The sequence below is a fragment of the Amphiprion ocellaris genome, chromosome 20, assembly GCF_022539595.1.
Source record: "Amphiprion ocellaris isolate individual 3 ecotype Okinawa chromosome 20, ASM2253959v1, whole genome shotgun sequence".
Classification (NCBI taxonomy): domain Eukaryota; kingdom Metazoa; phylum Chordata; class Actinopteri; family Pomacentridae; genus Amphiprion; species Amphiprion ocellaris.
The window spans coordinates 6,662,179-6,682,174 of NC_072785.1; the positions used below are offsets into that span (position 1 = coordinate 6,662,179).

General features: G+C 40.1%; 1 protein-coding gene across 1 annotated transcript; it reads left to right on the forward strand.

The window, feature by feature from the left end:
- The first annotated feature begins 404 nt into the window (after positions 1-404).
- Positions 405-19,859, forward strand: slc18b1 (solute carrier family 18 member B1). Its single transcript, XM_023267114.3, has 14 exons — positions 405-640; positions 770-909; positions 7,848-7,943; positions 8,024-8,097; positions 9,190-9,337; positions 14,508-14,664; positions 14,759-14,895; positions 14,985-15,086; positions 15,165-15,256; positions 18,431-18,526; positions 18,630-18,704; positions 18,791-18,884; positions 18,993-19,042; positions 19,135-19,859. The coding sequence occupies exons 1-14, from the start codon at positions 610-612 to the stop codon at positions 19,184-19,186; spliced, it is 1,344 nt and encodes a 447-aa protein (XP_023122882.1). The 5' UTR covers positions 405-609; the 3' UTR covers positions 19,187-19,859.
- The last annotated feature ends 137 nt before the right edge of the window (positions 19,860-19,996 follow it).

Here is a 19,996-nt window from a genome sequence, read left to right on the forward strand (position 1 = left end):
TTAAAGTGAATATTACACATGGCAAAATATTTTACATTAATTTTAAATATTACACATGAAATTAGAAAATTGCACATTATAGTTAAACAACAGACATTCCATTTAAATATTGCACAGTGAATATTGCTCATGAAATTTAAATTTAAAATAAAGTACACACTAAAACGCCATGGTCTTACTATAGACTATCAGAATTTATTATTATTATTATTATTATTATTATTATTATTATTATTATTATTATTATTATTATTATTATTATTATTATTATTATTATTATTATTATTATTATTATTATTATTATTATTATATGCGACTGACCTGTTATAGTAGCTACTCAACATTTGCGGATCTTATTGTGAAGTTGCGGGCTTTTATTCTGAAGGCGGTGTGTTGACGGGTTGATTTGATATCAGACACGTTCATGTCTTCGAGGAAATGTGCACGGAGCTGCCCAGTGTGAGTTTGTAGTCGCTGACCGGGCGGTCGGAGGCTCTTTTCCGGACTCCGGACGGTGTTTTCGGGGTTTTTCGGCCTCCTATGACCGACGTTATGTCTCCGTCCGCTGCGCCTCTGAGCTGAGAAAAGTCGAAACCAAACTGATCGAACATGGAGCAGCACGTCGATGTTCAGCATGAAGGTTGGTCAACTCTACCACTCTGACAGATCATAATGAACCGGAGGCTCCTGAGCTCACCTCAGATGAACCTAGAGGGGAATAAACATGAACTTTCTGCTCTTTTAAACTGTTTATTTTGATTTATTCCAGATGAGAACCCTCCAGCTGAGCCAACAGAACCCTCCAGGAGGATGAGCAGGAGACAGGCCCTCACTTTAATATCTATGGCTTCTGTCAACTTCAGCTCCATGATCTGCTACTCAATATTGGGCCCTTTTTTCCCTGCTGAGGTAAAAAAAGTCCCATCATGGGGCTCAGATTACATGTTGCAGCAGGTCAGAGGTGAATAAAGAGCTTTGAATGGAGGAACAACACACTGGTTCTGATCAGTTACACAAACTGCACTCATAATGAACACAGATTTCTCTAATAATGTTTTAGCTCCAAATATTAGCATTTATTATTTATATTTAGGTTTGGAGGTTTGATTTTTTTTGCACACAATCAGGTACAAATGTCTATTTTTTGCGTTATTTACACATTTTCTCTGCTTTTTTAAATCAAAATACACTAATTCTAGACGCTGTCAGCTTTGCTTCAGTCCTTCAGTGGAAAATGACTTTTTTTCCTCCTTCCTTGTCTTGTGCTGTCTGTAAAAGTGACTTATTGCAGTTTCCACTGCATTTACAACATTAAAAAATGTCCTTTTTTCCCTCCTTTTTTGCCATTTTAACATCACCTTATTGTGTTTTTCCCCTTATTTCTTTAAATTTGTGTGGTTTTGATTTATTACAATTTCTATTGCATTTATAGCATGTTACTTTGCTTTTCTATTTTTAATGACTTTTTTGATATTACATAAGAACAGCAAAACTGGGGAGTTTCCTCTGCCTAATCAAAATAAATTAGTCTTTTGCCTTGTTAACATCAACATTTTTTCAGATTTTTTTATTTTTTGGTTAGAAAGAGTTACAAAATTTTAAGGCTTAATCTTTGCTTCACTTAAATGTTTTCTCTGTTTTTTTTTTAATTAAAATAAACTAGTCCTAGTTGCAGATAATCAACCATTTTAACATCCCCTTATTGTTTTGTTTTTTTTTTTTTTTTTGGTTTGATAAATCAACTCTTTGTAATTTTCGACACATTATTTTAGGAAGAAAACTAAAAAAATAATTTTTTTCTTTTGCTTTCTTTATGTTTTTCTTTTTGGTTAGAAAAAGTAAGTTACTAAATTTTTTCTAGCATTAAAAAATGTCTTTGTGACAATAGCTTTTCCCAAAATCTTTATTAATAAAAAAAAAAAACAAAAACAAAAAAACACAGCAGAACAGTGGAACTGACTCTTTGTAATGATCTTCACATCATTTTAAAGTATATTTATCTTGATTGATTTGGATGTTTTCTCTGCTTTTTTGAAAAATTCATAATAAAGTAGTTTTAGATGCTAATATTTAACTTAAAGAAACATTTTTATGTCCCCATGTTGAGTTTTTTTTTTTTTTAAAAATTTAATTTTTGTTTTGAAAAAGGAACTTCTTACAATTCCACTGCATTTACAACATTAAATTTGTCTTTATTAATTTTGCTTTCCCAGTTTTTTTAAAATCTTTTTTTTGATATTACATAGGAAGAGCAGGACCAGAGAGTTTTCTCTTTGTAATTATCTTAACATAGTTTTAAAGATTTTAATCTTTGCCTCATTTACATGTTTCCTCTGCTTTTTTTTTTAAAAAGAAAAACAAACTAATCATAGATGCTGATAATAAACTATTTGTTTCGCCTTAACATCGCCTTATTATTTTAAATAAAATTTCTTTTTATTTGGTTTTAAAAAGCTAATTATTACAATTTCCATTGCATTTACAGCATTAGAAATTGTCTTTATTATTGCTTTCCTTAAATTCTCTTTTGTTAAATCACCCTTTTGATACTTCATAAAAAAACAGCAGACCCAGAGAGCTTACTCTGTAAATATCTTCACATCACACAACAAAAATAGATAGAGCCAGTTGTATCTAATTACAGGTATGTTCAATAGGTTTTACATACTCAGTCTATTTAATCCAGATCTAATAAAACTTAACTTTTTGCAACTCTGAAAGGCAAACGTCACCTTTTCCATAATGTAAACCTTTTGTAAAATGTCAGTCCATTCCTCAGTAACTGGTAGTTCTACTTTTAACATGTTTTCGTGATGTTTTTTTAATTCGCTGCAAATAATATACCATATTAAGTAATTTCTTGGCATTGATGTTGCAGTTTTTAAACAATGTATCACCTAAATACATACATATTGTGATCTTTACATGCTGGAAAGTAGCAGTCATCATGATGCAGCATTTCCACCTTAATACTACTGCAGACACGTGACAAAAGCACTTGTGGGATTTCATTTGCGTAAACCAAAGGAACCAGTCCTGTTTACTGGTGGAGTGGGACTTTCCGTGTCGTTATTCTTCTTCAGAATCAGGTTGTGGTCCAGTATTCATACTATCCCACTGTAGAGTAGGCCAGAAAAACACTCATCAAATGTGCTGGGATAAAACCACCAGTGTGTTCTACTGCATCCGGTCAGATTTTGCCGTGTTTTTCTGGCCTCCGTCCTCTGCACAGCTGCGTCATGGAGTCTCGCACAAGTATAAACAAGCCTAAAACCACTGAGAGCAGATGTCAGCTCATTTTACTCCACAGACAGAAACGGATGTATATGAGGAAGTAGGACGTGTTACTGGGGGACTGTAGTCTAGACCTGAAGTCAAAAGACCAACATGTATTGGAAAGTGACCCTAATATTGTAACAGTGTTTGAGTAGAGTTGTAGGTGAGCTGGAGATGTGCATGGAGAGAGAGGTGTCTAAATATAGGTCTAATTATTCTACTTTAAACAACAATTTAGACCATTTTATGAGGGGATTATTTTAATGGGAAAAAAGTTGCTAAATATGTAAGTTTGATAAACAGAAGCAAGTTTTTAGGGATTTAATCAACAACTAACTGAAGCTGATATATGTTTCAGGTATACAACGTTAATGTTCAAATGGCTTTAAGCAAAAAAAAAATGCATTAATTGAAGACATGTAATAAGAATAACTATGAATATGAAGAATATGAAATCATACAAACACTGCTCTGTATGTACAAAATGTGGATTCAGATCCATGAATATTTAAAGTGAGAGATGGCTCACGTGGTTCCTGTATTTGTTTATGAAGCCATGCATGGGTTTTAGGTCTCTTAGGTCCTCAGAATAACTGCTGTTAACCGATAAATCTGGGTGAAACATAGTGGCTAAAAGGGAGATCGAAGCTTTGGATGACTCTTCTCTTTTAATCAAATGTTTATTTTCCATTCAGATTTAAAAAAAAACAAAAAAAAAACAAGAAAAGCACTCAGAGAGCGCAGTACTCCGCCAAAGCTGCTCAGTCGTCGTATCATTTCCGATGGCTGAAATCTTTTTAAAAAAATTTGTGGCAGAAATCACGGCACCATAGAATGTGTCCATTTAATATACAGTGGGTACGGAAAGTATTCAGACCCCTTTAAATTTTTCACTCTTTGTTTCATTGCAGCCATTTGCTAAAATCAAAAAAGTTCATTTTATTTCTCATTAATGTACACTCAGCACCCTATCTTGACAGAAAAAAACAGAAATGTAGAAATTTTTGCAAATTTATTAAAAAAGAAAAACTGAAATATCACACGGTCATAAGTATTCAGACCCTTTGCTCAGTATTGAGTAGAAGCCCCCTTTTGAGCTAGTACAGCCATGAGTCTTCTTGGGAATGATGCAACAAGTCTTTCACACCTGGATTTGGGGATCCTCTGCCATTCTTCCTTGCAGATCCTCTCCAGTTCTGTCAGGTTGGATGGTGAACGTTGGTGGACAGCCATTTTCAGATCTCTCCAGAGATGCTCAATTGGGTTTAGGTCAGGGCTCTGGCTGGGCCAGTCAAGAATGGTCACAGAGTTGTTCCAAAGCCACTCCTTTGTTATTTTAGCTGTGTGTTTAGGGTCATTGTCTTGTTGGAAGGTGAACCTTCGGCCCAGTCTGAGGTCCAGAGCACTCTGGAAGAGGTTTTCTTCCAGGATATCTCTGTACTTGACCGCGTTCATCTTTCCTTCAATTGCAACCAGTCGTCCTGTCCCTGCAGCTGAAAAACACCCCCATAGCATGATGCTGCCACCACCATGTTTCACTGTTGGGATGGTTTTGGGCAGGTGGTGAGCAGTGCCTGGTTTTCTCCACACATACCGCTTAGAATTAACGCCAAAAAGTTCAATCTTGGTCTCATCAGACCAGAGAATCTTATTTCTCATAGTCTGGGAGTCCTTCATGTGTTTTTTGGCAAACTCTATGTGGGCTTTCATATGTCTTGCACTGAGGAGAGGCTTCCGTCAGGCCACTCTGTCATAAAGGCCCGACTGGTGGAGGGCTGCAGTGATAGTTGACTTTGTGGAACTTTCTCCCATCTCCCTGCTGCATCTCTGGAGCTTAGCCACGGTGATCTTTGGGTTCTTCTTTACCTCTCTCACCAAGGCTCTTCTCCCACGATTGCTCAGTTTGGCTGGACAGCCAGGTCTAGGAAGAGTTCTGGTCGTCCCAAACTTCTTCCATTTAAGGATTATGGAGGCCACTGTGCTCTTAGGAACCTTGAGTGTTGCAGAAATTCTTTTGTAACCTTGGCCAGATCTGTGCCTTGCCACAATTCTGTCTCTGAGCTCCTTGGGCAGTTCCTTCGACCTCATGATTCTCATTTGCTCTGACATGCACTGTGAGCTGTAAGGTCTTATATAGACAGGTGTGTGCCTTTCCTAATCAAGTCCAATCAGTTTAATTAAACACAGCTGGACTCCAATGAAGAAGTAGAACCATCTCAAGGAGGATCAGAAGAAATGGACCGCAGGTGAGTTAAATATGAGTGTCACAGTAAAGGGTCTGAATACTTATGACCGTGTGATATTTCAGTTTTTCTTTTTTAATAAATTTGCAAAAATTTCTACATTTCTGTTTTTTTCTGTCAAGATAGGGTGCTGAGTGTACAATAATGAGAAATAAAATGAACTTTTTTGATTTTAGCAAATGGCTGCAATGAAACAAAGAGTGAAAAATTTAAAGGGGTCTGAATACTTTCCGTACCCACTGTAGATGTACCCACTAACAAAATTACTTTGCGCTGAGCACAGGCATGTGTTATGCATGTGTACGTTATGTACGGATACCGAATCGCGTGATGTAAATATGTAGCGGGTGGCGGGAATTGATGGGACTCGTAAACACATCCGTAATTTCATCAAATGTTCCTTGTATCATTTCCGACAGATAAAACCCGATAAGTCTGCAGCGGTGGATTTGTAGTAGGATCGCAATCGTGTGATCGTCAGCAGGCAGCTGATGTAGTGTTCACCTGTCATAGTTAAAGTGCCGCTTTTTCGCAATGACACAGAAATCTTTAACAAATCCATGGATTCAGACTATGAGCCACATCACTGCCAAAATCTAATCAGTTGGTCCTTGTGTCTTTTCTGACCTTCCCTGGAAATTTAATCTGAATCGGTTATTCTGTTTTTGAGTAATGTTGCGAACAGACAAACGGACGCCGATCGTCACATAACTCTGTCGTTCCTTGGCGGACTAATAATTCCATATATGTGAAATCTTACAAACACTGCTAATCCATTAATTATTAAAGTGAGAGACGGCTCTGTTTATGTTTATGAAGGCATGCATGGGTTGACATCTAGGTATGTCTGCATTTAGGCAGATTAACTCAGAATAACTGCTGCTAACTGATACATCTGGGTAAAAAAAAAGTGGATAAAAGGAGACTGTGCTTTTGAAGTAACAGATCCATAGCTTTAGATGGCCCTTCCTCTTTTAATCAAATGTTTATTCTCCACTGACACTTTTAAAATAACTTTCAAGACATGTTTTTAGTGACTTTTTATGCTTTTTAGAGGGTTTATCGATGGCTGGAGAGGGACCTTAATATTGATTTAAAATGCAGTGATCAATTACAGGTACTTGTTTTAGCTGTCTTACAAATATTGTGTTGACTGGTCGTGCAGAATCCTTTCTATCAACACGTTTATTTTTTATTTATTCATTTATTTTATCAGGGACCATGCAATTACCATAGAACACATCTGATGCATTACATAGAGTGGATAGCATTGAGCTAATTTTCAACTCCTGTCCCTGGTTGGGCTTTTCAGTAAAAGTAAGAGTTGAGATGTGTATTTTTAATTTATACCACATGTTACAGCTCTTTAATTTACATTGAAAACAGCAAGACAAATATTTTGAAATGGGTGTTTTTTGGGTCTATTTACAAAGCTACATATTAGCTATGTGGCTGCTGTATAGAAAAGATAAGATAGGATTATTTGGATATAGTAATAAGGATATAATGCCTGAGAAGTGCTTTAGGAGTTGTTTCCAATCAAGGATGTGTCCAATACTTAATTATATGAGTACATGAAGGTGCCAACAGTTGTAAACTGGAGCTGCAATTAAGGATTATTTTCATTGTTGACTGTTTTTTCAATTAGTTGTCAGGAAATGGTGGAAAAAAGCCCCAACATTGCATCCTTAAAACGTCTTGTTTTGTCCACAACTCGAAAATATTTAAGTTTGCTGTAATAGAAGAGGAATGAAACAAGAAATTTTTTTAATTTAAGGAGCTGAAATCAGAGAATTTTGACTTATTTTTCTGAAATAATTACTCAAACTGAGTAATCTGTTAACAAAATTATTGGTTATTTAATAAGAATTGACACCTTTTTATTGCAGCTTTACTATAAACTGACGCTTTTCTCAGGAAGTGGAAGTAAATAATAATAATAAACCCTGTAATCATTTATGTGCTTCACATCATGGTACAAATCAAACAACAATCCTTTTAAAAAGTTAGGAGTAGTGTCGTCTCATGGGAGTGAGGGAGTAATCATGTGCTGAGATCAGAAAGCCTCCCTGAAGGCCAGTGAATGACTGTTTGTCTTGTAACCATCCAGGTCATGCAGGCAGAAGGTCAGAGGTAAAACCTGCTGACGTTCATTAAATCACGGGAGCTGATCAATGATAACTGCCCTCATTCCTGCTATCTGCCCCCTTTATTAACCTGTAATGGTACTGGCTTTACATTGTTTATTGTTTTATTGTTTTTTGTGTTATAGATGATCTGTTTTCATATTTCTATAAGACCCATAAATACATAAATGTTCCCACACAGGCAGTAAAGAAAGGAGCCAGTCAGACTGTCATCGGTCTCATATTCGGCTGCTACGCCGTCTGCAATTTGATTGGTTCTTTGGTGCTGGGGAGATATGTAAGTATATGTTAATATCAGGTCCTGTAGTGTGATTTGATGCACAAGTGTAACTGATTTCCTTTTTTTTTTTGCACCAGATTGTCCAAATTGGTGCAAAGTTCATGCTAATTGCAGGACTTTTTGTGTCGTCAGGTTGCACCATTATGTTTGGGTGAGTGTTGTGCTGATAAGACACAGAAACATCAACATTCCTACAGGTGGATAATGTTTTGAAGTTTTTCTTTTTTAAATTTCAGAAAGCCCTACTGAATGTGAAATGTAAGAAAAATGTCATTTTCAGTCCTTACGTTGGTGTACAGGTTGATTTGTCCTCCATTTTGGTTTAGCACCTTGTACAAAGAGAATGTCATAGTTTGTCTTGATCGTTCTCTGCTGCAATTGGATGGCTGGTTAAAAAGTAACAGCGTTTTACCCAAAGCTGAACATTTTTAACCCTCAGTGATCAGATAAAAATGTACCAAATAGTTGCTCAGCATGTGAAATAGCATTTAAGCCTTTGACACAGTGTAAATACACGAGTCTCCCTTTGCAAACAACTGAATCATCGCTTTGGTGGACACACCCTCTTCGGCCTTTTACTCTTTACACATTGCATTTAACTGACAAATACTTGACTTTGTCTGGCTGAATCTTTGTATAAAGGTCTTTCCAGGACAAGGTTGGAAATATTTTGCATTCTTACTGTCAGAAAATGCCACGAAAAGCACCAAGTATTGTTTTTCTATGTCGTAGAGCATCCAAAAAAGAACGAAAACACATTCATTCATGACTTTGTTGCACTTTAAAATGACCAACATAGTATATTTTAAGCCATTTCTGTACACATAAACACTCAGAGCAGCAAGTGTGTATTAATCTGCAGATAAAAGTAGTCCCAGCAAACACACAATTTACCCTTTTTTCAAACATAACTGCTAAAAACTACAGCTTTTTATTAACAAATAAAAACATGTAATTGTAACCTATGTGCAGCTTTCGTAGGAACAAATGGGCTCAGAGACACAGACAGGGCAGGAAAGATGTAAAGTATTAATAGATATACTGTTGTATTGTTGGTTTTAATATAGATAAACCAGGATTTGTGGTTTCAAATGGTGTAATTGGTGACTCCTGTTGTGTTCATAGTGCATTCGTCACCTTTTTTTTTTTTTTTTTTTTTTTTTTAATAAATTACAGCCTATTTAGAGTGTCTGCAACAGAAAATGTGACAATAGCTGATTGTTTCCTCTCTGTTTTCTTGCAGGTTACTTGATCGGGTTCCTTCAGGACCCGCGTTCATCGCTCTGTGCTTCATAGTGAGGTCCATTGACGCTGTGGGTTTTGCCGGTGCGATGACCTCCTCTTTTGCCATGACAGCAAAAATATTCCCAGACAATGTGGCAACTGTTTTGGTGAGAGTAGAGAACCCCTTGTCTGACTGGCATGTTGTTTAGACATTTGAATCACGAGAAAACAAAAAAAGCCTTGTAAGGTGGGGTTGCTATGCGTCTCCCGCCATCATGGAAAAGAATCAGCTTTGGTGTATTAAAGCTGAGAGAGCGTATAGAAAAGAGTCCGTTTGCTGGTTTATATAGAGGTGGAAGAAAGTTTTTGGACACCCCATACATTTGTCAAGTATTGGATTAAGAATCACTCTTAGTGCACTCTTCAGGTGTAATTTCTTTTAGTACAGTCACAGCCATAATACTGAACAAATCCTTAAAAAAAAAAAAAAAGCCATTAAAAACTTAGAATTGATTGGTTCCATAAAAATAAGAAATTTTGAGTTACATTGGTCCCTCGATGAAAATCCACGAAATAGCAACCATATTTTATTATTTTTATATATATATATATATATATATATATATATATATATGATTCGTTTCTTAATTATGCTGAACATTTGTAGCAATAAAGCAACAGAGTGGTTGCATGTGTCCAAACTTGGCAAATAGCTGCCAAGATTCAACTAACATCGCTGCTGCTGAGTCCACAGCGCTCAATCAGATAAGATCCATGAGGATTTCATCCTCCATGACGCTGGAGACTTGGGGCATCCCAGGCTGAGGAACGGCTCCTCTCTGACCTCCAGACATCAGCATCGGACCTGCCATGGGCTGCCTCCACCAAAACGAGGATGGCTCTTTTAATCATCGTCAACATTCTGTTGTAAAAGGAAGTTGCGACCTTATCGTGGTGGAGGGGTTTGCGTGTCCTAATGATCCCAGGAGCTATGTTGTCCGGGGCTTTATGCCCCTGGTAGGGTCACCCAAGACAAACAGGTCCTGGGTGAAGGACCAGACAAACAGCAGCCCAGAAGACCCCAATGAAGATTAAAAACTTTGGAACCACGAGTCCCTTGCCCGGATGCGGGTCACCGGGGTCCCCCCCTGGAGCCAGGCCCGGGGGTGGGGCTCGATGGAGAGCGTCTGGTGGCCGGGCTTCTTCCCACGGGGCCCGGCCGGGCACAGCCCGAAGAAGAGACGTGGGACCCCCCTCCAGCAGGCCCACCACCCGCAGGAGGGGCCATAGGGGTCCGGTGCCATGTGTGTTGGGTGGTGGCCAGGGGCGGGGAGCCTGGCGTACCGACCCCCGGCTACACAAGCTGGCTCTAGGGACGTGGAACGTCACCTCTCTGGCGGGGAAGGAGCCTGAGCTGGTGTGCGAGGCTGAGAAGTTCCGACTTGATATAGTCGGCCTCACCTCGACACACAGCAGGGGCTCTGGAACCAGCCCTCTCGAGAGGGGTTGGACTCTCTTCCACTCTGGAGTTGCCAATGGTGAGAGGCGCCGAGCAGGGGTGTCAATACTCATTGCGCCTCGGCTCGGTGACTGTGTGTTGAAGTTTACCCCGGTGGACGAGAGGGCGGCCTCCCTTCGCCTTCAGGTGGGGGGACGGTTCCTTACTGTTGTTTGCGCCTACGGGCCGAACAGCAGTTCGGAGTATCCGCCCTTTCTGGAATCCTTGGAGGGGGTGCTGGAGAGCGCCCCTTCTGGGGATTCCATAGTTCTGCTGGGGGACTTCAACGCTCACGTTGGCAATGACAGTGAGACCTGGAGAGGCGTGATTGGGAGGAACGGCCCCCCCGATCTGAACCCGAGTGGTGTTCTGTTATTGGACTTCTGTGCTCGTCACAGATTGTCCATAACGAACACCATGTTCAGGCATAAGGGTGTCCATATGTGCACTTGGCACCAGGACACCCTAGGCCGCAGTTCGATGATCGACTTTGTTGTCGTATCGTCGGACTTGCGGCCGCATGTCCTGGACACTCGGGTGAAGAGAGGGGCGGAACTGTCAACTGATCACCACCTGGTGGTGAGTTGTCTCCGATGGTGGGGGAGGATGCCAGTCAGACCTGGCAGACCCAAACGGATCGTGAGGGTGTGCTGGGAACGTCTGGCGGAGTCCCCTGTCAGAAGGAGTTTCAACTCCCACCTCCGGTCAAACTTCAACCATGTCCCGAGGGAGGTGGGGGACATTGAGTCCGAGTGGACCATGTTCCGTGCCTCCATTGCTGAGGCGGCTGATCGTTGCTGTGGCCGTAAGGTGGTCGGTGCCTGTCGCGGCGGCAATCCCCGAACCCGTTGGTGGACACCGGCGGTAAGGGATGCCGTCAAGCTGAAGAAGGAGTCCTATCGGGCCTTTTTGGCCTGTGGGACTCCGGAGGCAGCTGACAGGTATCGGCTGGCCAAGCGGGCTGCAGCTGCGGCTGTCGCCGAGGCAAAAACTCGGGTATGGGAGGAGTTTGGCGAGGCCATGGAAAACGACTTCCGGACGGCTTCGAAGAGATTCTGGTCCACCATCCGGCGTCTCAGGGGGGGAAAGCGGTGCACTGTCAACACTGTGTATAGTGGGGATGGTGCACTGCTGACCTCAACTCGGGACGTTGTGAATCGGTGGGGGGAGTACTTCGAAGACCTCCTCAATCCCACCGACACGCCTTCTGATTCAGAAGCGGGGCCTGGGGTCTCGGGGGTGGATTCTCCCATCTCTGGGGTCGAAGTCGCCGAGGTAGTTAAAAAGCTCCTTGGTGGCAGGGCCCCGGGGGTGGATGAGATCCGCCCGGAGTTCCTCAAGGCCCTGGATGTTGTGGGGCTGTCCTGGTTGACACGCCTCTGCAACATCGCGTGGACATCGGGGGCAGTGCCTCTGGATTGGCAGACTGGGGTGGTGGTCCCTCTTTTTAAAAAGGGGGACCGGAGGGTGTGTTCCAACTATAGGGGGATCACACTCCTCAGCCTCCCCGGGAAGGTCTATTCAGGGGTACTGGAGAGGAGGATCCGCCGGATAGTCGAACCTCGGATTCAGGAGGAGCAATGTGGTTTTCGTCCCGGCCGTGGAACTGTGGACCAGCTCTACACCCTCAGCAGGGTCCTTGAGGGTGCATGGGAGTTTGCCCAACCAGTCCACATGTGTTTTGTGGATCTGGAGAAGGCTTTCGACCGTGTCCCTCGGGGAACCCTCTGGGGAGTGCTCCGGGAGTACGGGGTAACGGACCACCTAATACAGGCTGTCCGTTCCCTGTATGACCGGTGCCAGAGCTTGGTCCGCATCTCTGGCAATAAGTCGAACTCGTTTCCAGTGAGAGTTGGACTCCGCCAGGGCTGCCCTTTGTCACCGATTCTGTTCATAATTTTTATGGACAGAATATCTAGGCGCAGCCAGGGTGTTGAGGGGGTCCGGTTTGGTGACCTCAGGATTCCGTCACTGCTTTTTGCGGATGATGTGGTCCTGTTGGCTTCATCATGCCAGGACCTCCAACTCTCACTGGATCGGTTCGCAGCCGAGTGTGAAGCGGTTGGGATGAGGATCAGCACCTCCAAATCCGAGTCCATGGTCCTCAGCCGGAAAAGGGTGGAGTGCACTCTCCGGGTCAGGGATGAGGTCCTGCCCCAAGTGGAGGAGTTTAAGTACCTCGGGGTCTTGTTCACGAGTGAGGGAAGGATGGAACGAGAGATCGACCGGCGGATTGCTACGGCCTCCGCAGTAATGCGGGCGCTGTACAGGTCCGTCGTGGTAAAGAGGGAGCTGAGCCGAAAGGCGAAGCTCTCAATTTACCGGTCGATCTACGTTCCTACCCTCACCTATGGTCACGAGCTTTGGGTAGTGACCGAAAGAACAAGATCGCGGGTACAAGCGGCTGAAATGAGTTTCCTCCGCAGGGTGGCTGGGCTCTCCCTTAGAGATAGGGTGAGAAGCTCGGCCATCCGGGAGGATCTCAGAGTAGAGCCGCTGCTCCTCCGCGTAGAGAGGAGCCAGATGAGGTGGCTCGGGCATCTAATTAGGATGCCTCCTGGACGCCTCCCTGGTGAGGTGTTTAGGGCACGTCCCACTGGGAAGAGGCCCCGGGGAAGACCCAGGACACGCTGGAGAGACTATGTCTCCCAGCTGGCCTGGGAACGCCTTGGGGTCCCCCGGGAGGAGCTAGATGATGTGGCCGGGGAGAGGGAGGTCTGGGCTTCCCTCCTAAAGCTGCTGCCCCCGCGACCCGACCCGGATCAGCGGTAGAAGATGGATGGATGGATGGATATATATATATATATATATATATATATATATATATATATATATATATATATATATATATATATATATATATATACATATATTTTTTTTTTTTTTTTTTTTTAAGGCTTTATAAACCCTCCCCACACAGCAGAGCAACACTATGCAGCGATCTGTGTGAAATGAACAAGGCCAGATGCTAAACACTGCTACATATTGGAGGCAGGAGACTGACGCTCTGGTCACTGAGCCAATGAGAGCCCAGCGCTGTACGCTACACATTTTATTTTCATTAAATATTCTTTTAATATGTTTTAATTATTACTTTTTAATGTATTTTTTATATTGTTTTAATTTCTTTCAGGCTAGAAAATGCTTATTTTACCACAAAAATAATTAAAGCTAATGTAGCAATCGCAGAGCCGGTCGCTGTGACTGAACTGTTGTGCTGCAATGCACCATGGGAGTTCAGGGTTTTGGGGGTTTAAACGTCATTATTGTGGTTTATGTTAGTGTTACAGTGTTATTAGTGTTTGTTTTGTTGTGTTTTTGTGGTTTAGTCAGCCTAGTTAGTTTGGTTGTGTTATCTTTTCAGGAGCGTGAGTATGAAGTGTAGTGCGTTTAATGACTTCCTGCCACATTTATTATAGTGTTGTTTTTTTTGTGTTTCAAAATAAAAGCATCTGTCAGTTGCAGAGTGCATCAGAGGCAGATATCCTTAATCCAGTGCCATTCTTCAACACAATTTAACACAATAATAAATGTGTAAAAATACCTGTATACCATAAAATCCCGTGATATGGCTAAAAACCCGCGATATAGTGAGACCGCGAATAGTGAACCGTGATATGGTGAGGGACCACTGTATTAGGTCATTTTGGTAGAATTGTTTTGTTAGTTTTTCTTGTAAACCATAACCCCCCCCCCCAAAAATCATTTGTATTTGTTTGTGTCTGTCTTTTGAAACACAAAAAAGATTTGTCCACAAATATTTCATGATAATATTTGTTTTATTGTGTAAAATTTTAAACTTTTTTCCACCACGGTATGTTGTTTTATTTATTTTTTAGGGTAGTTTGGAGATTTTCACAGGACTCGGTCTTATATTGGGGCCACCAGTTGGAGGATGGTTCTACCAGTCATTTGGATACGAAGTCCCCTTTATGCTTCTCGGATGTTTGCTGTTGGTTATGGTTCCTTTCAACATTTATGTCCTGCCAAGCATTGGTAAGGAATTTTAAGATTTAACCACATCATTTGTTCTTTTTTTGCTTCTTTGACTCTAATTGTAAGCTGTACTTTGTGCTTCTTTTCCGTTCAGAGGCAGATCCGTCGAAGGATTCCTTCTTTCACCTACTCGGTCACGTAAAAGTAGTCCTTATCTGCTACGCCATATTCACTCTCAGCGCAGGTTTGGGCTTCCTGGATGCCACGTTGTCGCTGTTTGCAATCAACAAGGTAACATTCCCACCTATGATGACGTCAACTTATTTTACAGTTATTTTGTGCATCGTGTGAATGAGTTTTTTCCTCTACGCTCCTCTTAGTTTAACCTCTCGCCCGGCTACGTTGGACTCATCATGCTCGGTTTGTCGTTGCCGTATTGTCTGGCGTCGCCGCTGATGGGCTACATCACAGATAAATACGCTGTAAGTATGTTAAAGCAACCAAAATGATAAAAATGTGTGCAATTTTCTTGTAGTTAACTAAATTTTGGTGCTAAACAGAGTAGCAGGATGGTGTTCATGGTGACAGGAGCCGTCATCACTGCCAGTGGTTTCTGTCTGCTCGGTCCCGCCCCTTTCTTAAACATCTCCGGGTGAGTGAGTGCTTCAGGTGGGAAGTAATTCAGATGCAATGCTGACATTTAACAAAATGCATCTTTTCCATTTCATAGGAGAGTCACATTAGAGCGGTGACACATCTCTGACACAACATGTAGATTAGCATAACTCTATCTAAATGTAACAGAATCTTGCAGCATCACTCTTAAAAAACTCTGGGGTTGTAGTTGCAAATACAACGCATCCTGTATTTTTTTGTTACTTTTCTTTTTGGAGAACGTTGGAAAAGTTCATAAGGTCATAGAAAGATGACCACAAAGGCCAAAGGACACTTGCAACGGTGGATGTTGTTGAAGTCAGTCTGCCGGAAGATTTGTGGGACGACATTATTTCCTCTCCCTTCATAAAGATCGGACCAATCTGTCCTAAGCTAAAGGAGATTAAAAAAGGAAGCACTGGGGCACTTTCCTTATCATTTTTTGAATTGGACCAGCTCTTATCAACCCTTGTCAGCCATGTGAAACATTGCTGGCTTCATTAGTCATTCAGTCAAAGGTCACTTCTACGTTAACGTTTGTCTAGGCTTCATTCAGACACAGTGATGCAGAGAGTGATGTATAATGCAAATTAACGCACTAATAAACAAAACACTGAATCTAAACTAGTAGCAAGTTTATCAAGCTGTCCAAATAGGCTTAAAATAAACTGAAATGAGTTAATCTAATTATTTATGAACGGTAAATGGGTCTACGCAACAGATAATTTTACTGTAACTTATCAACTGTGACTCTGTGACCGATGTGTAAGTCAGCGGTGTCAAACTCATCTTAGTTCAGGGGCCACATTCAGCCCAATTTGATCTCAAGCGGGCCGGACCAGTAAAATCATAACATAATAACCTGTAAATAACCACCATTTTTCCAATTTTTTCCTTTGTTTTAGTGCAAAAAAGTACATTCTGAAAATATTCACATTTAAGGAATTATCTTTTTACAAAACATTATGAACAACATGAAAAAGAAGTTCAATTTCAGCAATATTATGCCTCAGTTTATCATTCACATAAAATATATTACACAAATGAGACACAAAATGACAAAAATGAGACACCAAACAACAAAAAATGAGACAAACGACACAAAACAAAACAACAAAGAGACAAAAAAATTAGACAAAAAAGTTACAAAGTGATAAAAAAATGGACAAACGAAGAAAACGAGGCAAACAAATGACACAAATGACATCAAAAATGACAAAAGTGAGAAACAAAACGAAAAAAGTAGACAACACAAGCGAGACAAAATGACACAAACAATGCACAAAACAAGGAATAAAGCGAAACACAAAATGATAAAAATAAGACAAAAAGACACGAGGGAGACAAAAGGAAACACAAAAACGACAAAAATCAGGCAAAAAATCAAGACAAAATATTACAAAAATGAGACACAATGACAAAAGAACAATGAGCAATATAATATTTTACTTTATGATAAAAAAAAAAAGGTTATGATCCAGAAATGATTTTAAATTTATAGTTTTACAAATGTACAATCTGCAGTTAATGTCTTCTCTTTAATTTTTATGCTTTACTACGTCGGGCCGCATGTTTGACACCCTGCTGTCAGTAGTAACGAAGTTGCTGCTGTTGTTCCACACGTGTAAATGTGTGTACTCTCGCTTTAGATTTGCTTTTATAGATGATGCTGCTGTTTGATGCTGCAGGTACTTAATAAACTTAAGAGGAAAGACTCCTACAAACAACTGGAAGCAACAAACTGGACTCCAGCTCCTGCTAACCTGGATTACATTCATTATCAGTTCATCTCATGTATATGTTACAGCCTCTGTTTTCATTAAGCAAAGCTTTAAAAGCTTAATCTCTAAGGACAATTTCAGTTTGTAATGGATGTGAAATCGTAGGGCAAAATGAATTAGACAGCAAATTGTATCTTCAACACTTTGTGATGTCTTTAGATCAGTATTACTGCTAAAATGTGGAGAAATCCCTCTCTGAATCGCTTTACACAACTTAAATACTTAATTTATGTGCTTATCTGTTAATGTGACTGCATGCTGTTCAGACTTGGCCGTGTTAGAAGTGATAAAGAAATCTTACTAGCTCTGACCTAATTAGATTGCCATTGCAGCCTTTATCGCTTGAAAACTACCAGGGCAGTCATTCAGACATGAAGCCGACACGTTCAGCTGCTGTCGGATTAATGGAAAAAAGCGCATGCCTTAAAAGGGACTTGAGATACTTGTGGGTCATTTCATTCACTTGGGAAACAAAGGAAAGGAATTCACTGCACCTGTTCAAAAACCAGTCCCACCCATAAAACCCTAGGAATCCTTCAATAGTTGTTTGTGTACTTTGGTTAGTGTATTACTTTAACAATCGAGATATTATAAGTCATCCGTGGACAGAGTCTGTCTGACTGTCTCACCTAGTTTCCCATCATTATGCTAAGCTAAGATAAGCAGCTGTTGGGCTTCAGCTACCTAAATTACCTACCTACCAACCTAAATTACTTGGCTTCAGCTACCTAAATTGCAATGCATTGAGACTAAGACTAAGTCCTGCAATTTGTGATTTACATTTATTACCAGAACCACAGTTTTGCCATTAAAATTTGCTTTTCTTTGCTGTCCTCTCTTAAAATTTTTAACAGTAGCAACAACAAATCAAGTTCTTTGTAGATAGTTTTAGAGAGGACAAACAAGACTTAAAAAATAAAGAAGTTATGTTTAAAACAATGATCAAAATGAGAGGAAGAGTGTGTCATATTGCAAATATCAATGAACTTCAAGACTTTTATTTTGAAATATTATTTATCCAATGCAATGGTGTTTATTTTCTTACATAAAGAACTTGAGTATATCGTCTACCACTTGTTTTTTAACTTTCAAGTTAAAATAATTTAATGGTAAGTAAAATTTTTAGTAATTTCGACTTAGTGCCTTAATTTTACCTCATAGTGTTTAGTCAAAGTGATTAAAAACTCAAAGTTCTTAATTTAAACATTGTGTTTTGTCATTTTTTTTAGGACTCATGTACTTTCCATAAAAGCATGTTAAATTATTATTTGTATTTAAATATTTTGACCATTTTTTTTTACTTTGGATAGCCGGTGTGTTTACAGAATTAATCATTTCATGTTAACAACATTAACTGATTTTTTTCCAATTTTTTTTCTTTACGTATTTAGTCCACTTTGGTTGCTGGTCGTCATGCTTGGTCTAATTGGGTTTTCTCTGGGCATGACTGCAATCCCCACCTTCCCCGAGATCATCACATATGCATAGTGAGTGACTTTGCATGTTGTTCTATGTTCACAACCCGCAGTTTTTAAAAAAATAAATACAGCACTGTGAAATGCAGGCTCTAAATGAATTCCTTCTTTGTAGTGATCAAGGATTTGAAGAGGGGCTGAGTACTCTTGGGATGGTGTCTGGGTTGTTTGGTGCATTTTGGTCCCTGGGGTGAGTTCAAAAGCTTCTTATTTAATGCCATTTGATTTGTTTTCAGTGTTGTGATTTGGATTTTAATGTAAGATTTTGTTTTTCAGGATGTTTTATGGCCCGACAGTGGGCGGTCTTATCACGCAACACCTGAGCTTTGAGTGGGCCGCTACAGTCCAAGGAGGCTTGGCGTTTTTGGCGGTAAGTATCAGTTATTGCGGTGGTTAGCTAGTTTATAATCCCAGTTTACAACAATATAATCAAGATTATAGTTGCACACATAAAACTGAATGATCACTCTGTCCTTAGGCCTTCTTCCTCTGTGTGTACTCTCTCTGCCATACGCCACGACAACAAAGGTAATTATTAACTACATATGAAGATTTGTCAAGCGTTGCTATCATCTAGTTTGGGTGTTAACACTCACTTTTACTCACTTTTATGTTTTAAGGAATCGAGAAGATAGACAGACAGATGAAAACACTCCGCTCCTGAATGAATGAATGAATGAAGACCTCAGCTACACATGGAAGAAGGTCTTATTGAACAAAATGTGATCTTATTGTTAAAGCTACTTGTTGGCCACACAAATTGTTCTGTTATAATGTGCTTTTTAACACTTTAAAATTATGTATTTTTTGTGTTCAAGAGATTATAATGATTTACTTGGGCCATTAAACAAAACATGTTTGTCGCCTAGTTTCAGGTAATTGTAGTATTGTGCTTCAGTAAAGGTTTTAGTTCTTATCGGGTACTGCCTTGACTTTGAGTTTAAAAAGTCAAAGCATTTCATACTGTGGAACAACTGTGAACGTAGTTAAATGCTGTAAATTGCAGACACTTACAAACTAACCTTGATCACACACTGAATGTGGCTTTTGTTCTGAAGCTCTTCTGTATTAATGATCTTTGTTTTCTACGTCACTCTCAGATTAGTTGAGTCAGAATCTGCTGATCGCATTCAAAAAAATCTAAAGTAAGGAAACCACTACATTACAACCAACTACATTACAAAAGTCTTAGTGAGCCTCACATACTGGGGAGGATAAAGCAGATTTCACTGCCGTTAATGTTGTATATGTTTCATATGTTCTGTAATGTGCCTGTTTTCTGGCTACAGAATTTTTAAACATTTACAGATTTCAACGAAAATTATAAATATGTAAATGAAAAGCAGTTATGTGCCGGTTTATTTACTTGACACAAAGCATTTTTGTACACAATGTGAAAGAGACATGAAAGTTAAGATATAATGACCTGGTAGCATGCACTGCATAGAGTGCTTACACTTTGATATATTAGTAGTGTTATAG